This window comes from Poecilia latipinna, unplaced genomic scaffold (assembly GCF_001443285.1).
Source record: "Poecilia latipinna isolate Pla-1442-1.1 unplaced genomic scaffold, P_latipinna-1.0 Scaffold189, whole genome shotgun sequence".
Classification (NCBI taxonomy): Eukaryota; Metazoa; Chordata; class Actinopteri; order Cyprinodontiformes; family Poeciliidae; genus Poecilia; species Poecilia latipinna.
The window spans coordinates 318,066-325,876 of NW_015112805.1; the positions used below are offsets into that span (position 1 = coordinate 318,066).

The 7,811-nt window shown below is 43.1% G+C and overlaps 1 protein-coding gene across 11 annotated transcripts in view; it reads left to right on the plus strand.

The window, feature by feature from the left end:
- The window catches only part of caska (calcium/calmodulin-dependent serine protein kinase a), a 148,607-nt gene that overhangs the window by 62,851 nt on the left and 77,945 nt on the right, over positions 1–7,811 (plus strand). For all 11 annotated transcript variants that reach the window (XM_015030684.1, XM_015030685.1, XM_015030687.1 and 8 more), the window contains exons 4-5: positions 3,408–3,485; positions 3,786–3,858. In XM_015030684.1, coding sequence (XP_014886170.1) covers positions 3,408–3,485; positions 3,786–3,858 — 151 coding nt within the window. The remainder of the gene's footprint in view (positions 1–3,407; positions 3,486–3,785; positions 3,859–7,811) is intronic.

Consider the following 7,811-nt stretch of genomic DNA (forward strand, 5'->3'; position numbering starts at 1 on the left):
AAGCCCTCGCTGCCAGGTCACATCTGAAGAACACGCACAGAGGTGGATCAGTAGTGGGGAAGAAAAAAACAAAACAGAGGTGGATATCACAGCGCGTTTTAAGCAGAATGAGGTGGGATTGAGAGAGGCGTCCACGCAGCCAGGCAATGGAAGAGGAACAACAAGAAGAAGCGTGTCCTACAGCGGTTTTATATAATCAGCACGGATACGAGGAAGCTCGTTAGCCGAGGACGGGCCGCGGTGAGAGGAACGAGGAGAGACAGAGCGGCCTCGCGGAGGAAGAAAAGATGAGATTAAGATTTCACACTCGCTGCTACCTCCAGCTTCTCTAAAAGCCGCGCCTTCCCCGGAGCTCCTCCCGGCCCGCTCTCTATCTTCATCTCTCTCGCTCTTCCAGAACTAATTCCTTTATCGTGTAATTCTGTTATCGCCTCAATGGGCAAAACGCTCGCGCCGCGCCGGTGTCACGCGCACAGAGAGGGGACTTTGAAGGAAATGCAAGTGAGCTCCATTTAAAGGGATTTTCATGCTTTCGGGGCTTTTTTTATTATGTGTGTGTGCCTGTTTTTTCCACACACACACACATGCCCTGTCTCTCCGTTCCAGATCCCAGGCCACACTAGGCAGGAGGGTGGAGGAAACAGGTGCAGCTAACAGGTTGAAGAGCTGCAGCAGAGCAGGGTGTCCCGGGGCCACTGAGCTCCACCGTTCCGCCACGAGTTCAAGTCCCTTTGCCGCATTTCTTTCTGGCCACTTCCTCTGAGATTACTGTCTATTAATTGTTGGGAATGAATAATTCAGTAAGACTGTATATTATGGCAAATGCAGATGAGCAAATTTTTGCCAAAAAACTTAGAAATTTTGAAATGAATCTCCGAAATTTTCTATAAGGCACTCGGAAATGTCTGAGCTCAAAAAAGTCGTGAAGTTGCGAGGAAAAAATCTCTGAAATTTTCTGAGTTTGAAAAGTCAAAAACTTTCAACTTTAGAAACTCAGACAATTTCCTGACAGGGTCAACCATTTCCTGAGTTTGTAAAGTCAATATTTTTGACTTTACAAACTCAGAAGATTTCTATAAAAATTGTTTTATGTCAAATTAAGCTTAAGAATTTCTGATTTTTTTTTCCTCTTGCAAATTTTCCACTTTTTGAGCCCAGAAATTTCCAAGTTTCTTCCAGAAAATGTTTAAGATGAATCTAAAACTTTTTGAGTTTTTGACAGAAATTCCATCCATCCATCCATCCATCCATCCATCCATCCATCCATCCATCTATCTATCTATCTATCTTTCGCGTATCTGGAGTCGTGTCACAGGGTATCAGTCTAAGTATGGAGGCCCAGACTTCCCTCTCCCCAGCCACTTGTTCCAGCTCCTCCAGGCGAATCCCAAGGCGTTCCCAGGTGAAACATAGTCCCTCCAGCGTGTCCTGGGTCTCCCACCGGTGGGATGGGCCCAGAACACCTCACCAGGGAGGCGTCCAGGAGGCATCCTAACCAGATGGCCTCAGAGCAGCGGCTCTGCTCTGGCAGAAATTTACCCCCCCCACACACACACACACACACACACACACACACACCCCACCCCACCCCCCATCTGCAATGGCCCTAATAAGCTGTCATATTAAAGGCCACTGGTGCCAAAAAAGTATATAAGAGCAGCTCTACAGAAGAATTAAAGCAGGGCTAGTTATGAGTGAAGCTAAAAGCAGAAACTAAACTACTGGATGATTGCTTCAGTCAGCTGTGTGTGAGCTGTTTTCATACCTAGCAGCTTATTGATCTCGGAGGAAGTGAAGGACCTCAGGTTGCAACTTTTGTCCTGGTGGATTTCTCATTCAAGTCGCTCCAGAGGGACTGGGTGCTAAAATCCCCATCTCTCTGCTACGAGAGTTTACTGATGAAATCTGAGATTAAATCAGATTAGACGGGCTCTTACGGAGTTTATCCAAAGATTAACTTATTTTCTCTCCCCGTTCATCTAGTCATTAATCATTGATTTAGATGGAGGAATCTGTTTCTCACCACTTTTCACAAAGGAAAATCTAGAGGAAGGACACTGGGGTTGCAAACAATTCATTGACTTACAAGGAACTGTTGATTGATAGTTTATTAGTTCCACTTAATTAACTAATAACGTCTACTCAGACCTGCCTTTACTGTTGTAGTTTGTCCACCATCCAGTAGAGGGCGCCACTGGTCACCCTCGAGCATCAGTAGTTAATACACATGTAAAAATGGCAGCAGTATCCCAAAGTGGGAAAGTGAAACGATCCAAACGGAGTCCAGTGTGGGATGAAAAACAAACTTTTTGTCGAGTGTTTCTATAAACACTCGACAAACTCCTGAAGTTTCACCGTGATGACGCTCGTTCAGCCGAGCTGCATGGCAGAGCAGCGATAACTCGTCAACCGAAAACCTCCGGGGTTTGAGAAAATGGCCACTTATTAGTTAATGTTAATCAAACAGTGAGATCAATCAACGTTAGATTGACTTGTTAATTGGTAACTTGCGACCCCAGAGGATACTTAAACTTTCTCTCTAGATATAAACTCACAGGCCACTTTATTAGGAACATTATTGGATTGACCCACTTTTCTTTTTTAATACAAGAGTGGATCAACTAGTTGTCAGAAACACTTTGGAGAGATCCTGGTCCGTATTCACATGATGGTCTCACACAGTTTGTCGTCTGCTCATCAATGACATGAGTCTCCATGACGATCCAAAGCTTCTAGATGACATGGTGTGTTGTGCTGTGGCTATAAAGCAATGGACAGGGTCATAAACATTACTAAGATAAGGCTGTGGGGTTTAAATGATGCTCAGATGGCGCCAACATGTTCCAAAGGGTCCATGCATACACTCCACCACCAGGGGGAGCCATTGACACAAGGCAGCATAGAGCCATGTTTGGTCTACCAGAATTTCCCAGCTGATATTCCAGGAGAGTTTCGGTGAATCTGTGTGAACGGTATCCTTGACTAAGTTTGCACACTTGGCTCTTGATTTAAAGTCATTTGAAATGCAAATAGAAGTAACCAGAGAGAGGACCAATTTGTCCTGTTTACCTCCACAAAGGTCTGAAAATCAACCACTGGGTGACCACCTCACTAGCTCACATCTGCACCTGCGCGGTTGACAAAAAGTCGCCTCACTGTTGCTAAAGTAGCAACTCTGTTGCACACTTTGTCTAACAATGGTTTGGATAAAAAATAAAAAAAAATCGGTACTGGCCAAAATGGGAACCGACAGGTCAGGCTTTGTAGAGATCGGTGATCGCCCTAAACGCAGCACATAGCTTGAGCTCCATTAGCTTCAGAGCTCACGTACATTTCCTTTGTGCAGATTTCTCCTGAGTTCAGACGTGAGTTTAAAAACATTCCCTGTGTGTGTGTGTGTGTGTCAGCATGGACGGGGCAGACCTGTGCTTTGAGATCGTGAAGAGGGCGGATGCTGGCTTCGTCTACAGCGAGGCAGTGGCCAGGTGAGCGACCAACTCTTCGGTTTTCCTTCAGAGCCTCGCCAAAGTATTCAATCCCACTGAATCTTTATTTTTTTTCTTTACATTTTAATACATTAAAACTACAAATTTCAACATGTTTCAGGGGGACTTGGGGAAATGATACGCAGGTTTCTAATTTTTGTTGTAAGTGTAAATCTGTTAAATGTGGTGTCCATTTGTAGTCTCTTTTAATCTGTCGTTTGGATACTTTCAAGCTGTTTATGTCATGAGGCTGAACAAACGCTGAGATGCAACACTAACTACATGACGTCTTGGTTTCAGCCATTACATGAGGCAGATCCTCGAGGCGCTGCGTTATTGCCACGACAACAACATCATCCACAGAGACGTTAAGGTACCTCTGACTTCATCTTCCTCATTCTTCGCTGTCAAGTTTAGATGTCCTTTGTTTCCTCTTTGTTCTTCCTCCACACAATCTGAACCGTCATAAATAATAAACCAGTAAATACTTAAACGTATCTTTGTTGAGAATTAAGAAAACAAACATTAAAATTAAAGCAAACAATTAGGGAAGAAGCTATTTTCTATGTGTTTATATTGGTTATTTTCAACTTTTTCATACATAAGTAAACCAAAACAATACTAAAAAACAAACAAAACAAAATGAAAAAAGAAAAAGAAGCAACAATATTATTTCATTTTAAGAAATACTCATCTAATGCAAAGACAGCAATTTACTAACATTTTGAAGTTGTGTAAAATTGACTTTTTTGAGCTTTACATCGTGTTATAAAGTTACTGCCTCATCAAAAACACACCTGGAGTGTTTCCTTAATTCTTTCATGAATGTGTGAGAAAAGCTTGGATCTCCCACGGCAACCGTTCAGCTGAGCAAAACACCTGGTTGGACTTAGCTCCGCCTTCAAGGACAAAGCTCCTCCTCAGAGCTTCCCTCCCCCATCCAGCTCCTTCAGACTAGCCAGCAGCAATTAGCTTAACCTGCTGAGCTCGTTGTAGGACCTACTATTTAGTGAAACGTTGCTAAAGGAGCCATGTCGTGACGACTTCCTGAAGGCGGAGTTTCAGAAGAAGCAGGAGTTTTTAAAGAGACAGAGCCCCAACTTCAAGGTTTTAAATTACAAAGTAAAAGTTTTTATGTCATATTTGATATGTAGCATTTATATCACAACTGAAGGTAACATACTTACCTGAATATAAAATGACAGTCTGTGCCTGAAAAACACTAATACTGCCCCTTTTTATCGATACGTTCTGGCACACTCGGCCCTCTAAGAGCATTCATGATCCCGATTTGGCCCGTAACGAAAGTGAGTTTGACACGCCCTGCATTAGAGACTCAGACTTCCACTTTGTTGCAGGATGGTGAACACCTCTGTTATCGCTGTGGCTTTGTGAGCTTCCTGTGTTTCTCAGGCTTCTCAGTGCCCTTTAAGGGGACAGACTCACATTCAGCACGCTCACAAAACCAGACTCGTTAAATATGGATCGGGGTTCCAGAGTCGCATCTCTTCACGCATGAAAGTCAAAGGATTCATTTAAAGCCCCTGACGATCATAAGTCCCCCTCTCCTCTGCACTTATCTCCCCAACACGCTTCGCCGAACGCCTCCCCCCGGTGGCACCTGCATGTATCCGTTTTCTGCCGATGTTTGCCCGCCATTAGATCAGATTAAATCTGTTTAGTGGCCCGAGTCGCGGCGGCCCGTTGTGAAGGTTGAACCATCTTTTTCCGGGACCCAACACGTTCGTGCTTCGACGCACATTCAGCTCTCCACAAGAGGAGAGCTGAATGTCGAATCTGGAAATCACAGATGCGAGGAATCTGAAAACGCAGCAGGACGTTTGATGGGAAACATAAATCCCCGCACCTCGCTTATCAGCAACCGTACTTCTTTTATCTGCAAACACACCGAGGTGAGAGGCTCTCCTGTCGGATGGAGCACAAGTACAGGGGTCTGTGGATCCTATATGCACTGGATATCCTGGAATATAACTGTCTGTGTGGGGAGGCAGGGGGGGCGTTTGCACAACCGGTTGACTGCTTCTCTTTTTTTTTCTGCCACTAGTGGCCTTTATTTGCAGCAGCTGTCGTTGCGCTGAGTGATTTCAGCCTGCCGTCTTGTTTTACAGACAAATGCTACAAATTAGCTTTTGGTATAAGCGTTGTGATGCACACATGGGACTCCTGTTCTGTTCAGTTTGTTTGTGTGTGTTGCTGTCAAATAAACCCAAATTAATGAATTAATCATCCACAAAGCATGATCTAACTCTGTGCTTTGTGCTCTGAGCGACATCGTGCTTTATTATTTATTTTACATTTTATTTATTATTTCCAGTTACACTTTCTGAGCCATTTGAAAGAAGCCTTGCTACAGTTTAGTTTTTGCATGTTTGACCAAGTAGTCACTCTATTGTTTTTGTTATTTTCAGTTTCTTTATTACTTATTTTCCATGGGCCGTTCTACTTCTAACTGCACTGACTGAATTAATCAGAGTTGTTTTTACATGTTTGACAAAGCTTGTGAAACCTTTTGTATTTAAGAGTGTTGTTCTGACGCAGAGTTATCAAATTAATTTGGAATTCAGGATATTTATGTCCGTGTTTAAAAAAAAAAGAGAAATGTTTTAAGTCAATTCAGTGATGCTGTTCTGCATCAGATCGGTTTCAGCTGATACTAAACCTCAGATATTGGCATCGGTAGCCCGGAAGAAGTGAATCGGTGCGACCCGGGTTTATTCTCCCAAACAATTTTTCCTTAACTTTGTTAATGTGGCGCCTTCTCATCTGAAACGGCTCATTGCTGTGGTGGATACAGATGTGAGGACACTGCTTACATGGGGACATAAATGATTGTTTTTTTTCCTGTCAGCTTTTGAAGGCAGCAGTTTTGTGTCCCTCACAGGCCCAGAGAGGCTCAAATGCCACATTTTGCATATGAATAGCTACAAGTGTGACTGATGGAGGCGAGACGCATTTCCCCACAGAACACGTGAATGTCAGCTGTTTGACAAGAGCAAATGGCCTCAGTCCACCTGGACCTCAGAACCATGTACTGGCGCTGCTCACAGGATCATTACTGGTGTGTGTGTGTGCGTACGTGTGTGTGTGATGATGGGCGGTTTCGTGGCAGAGCTAACGACTTCTATAATGGCATCCAATGATCCTTGAGGTGTTGACCGTGATGCTCTGTGATTGAGGGTTCTCCTTCAGACATGCATCAGGCAGGTCGGGTCAGACGTTTCTAGAAATAAACTTTTGTAGGGCGGGGATTTTTTTTTTTGCATTTTCCACTGGTTCAGTTACACATTTAGCAGCTTAAACTGATTAAAGCTGCTTATCAGATGTTAATTGGTTAGTTATTTTTTGTTCCATTTCTAAAAGCAATCTTTTTTTTATTCTTAATGATATTTTTCATCATCAGAGAACAAAATGTGATTCACCTACTGACTGAAAGTAGAGTTGGTTCTGAGGATATTTAGCAGCTAAGAGTGTGTCTGATTGAATTAAGACGTCTGTTGACTCATAGTGTGGGCGTTTGTTGTGAACTGAAATATTTATTGTTCAGTGGAAAACAGTTGAATCTGCATTCAAACACAAAATTTTAAACGTTAAACCAGAGGCTGTTGGTATTTTTTGGCTCTTTTACGCGACGCCTTCTAGTCGGGTCAGACGGGCCTTCTTCTAAGTGTGGCTTATGTAACGACCAACGTGGGATGGTGTTACCTCTAGATGCTCAGTTATATGTCCATACGCGGCTGAATTATTCGGTGGTTTTGACGTGAGAAGTTATCAGACTTATATATTAGGAGTCAAAACTCAGAGATTAAGGTAGACATGTGTAAAAAGCCCAAAAGTATCTTCATCTGTTTATGCTAGAACATAATCTCACACCGAACAGTTTAGAAAGGTTTTGTGAGCTTCTGGGAATGTTTAATTGGTTTGTAATACTCGCTAATAGACTTGACCAGAACCAATATTTACACTGCTTCTGCAACAAAGGGTGCCATCTGGAGTTCACCAAAGCCCCTTTTCCTTTTTTCATTTTCTAGTCTTTGGGCAGGAACATGAGGCTCAGGATCTGTAGTCGATGCTCTGATGATTTCGTGTGTGTGCCCTTGGTTGGACAGTTTCTCTGAAATATCTCTGTAAATTTGCTCGCTGAATTGAAATTGAAAATGGTGTTTGAGATGTTGTTGTTTATAAACCTACGTGCTAATCAACAGACGCAGTGTGCAGTACTTTAAGCACAATACCCAACTTGGCTTGTATCAGGAACTGTATAGGATGGAATCTGACTGGGGAATGACCGGTTAAAGATACAACCTT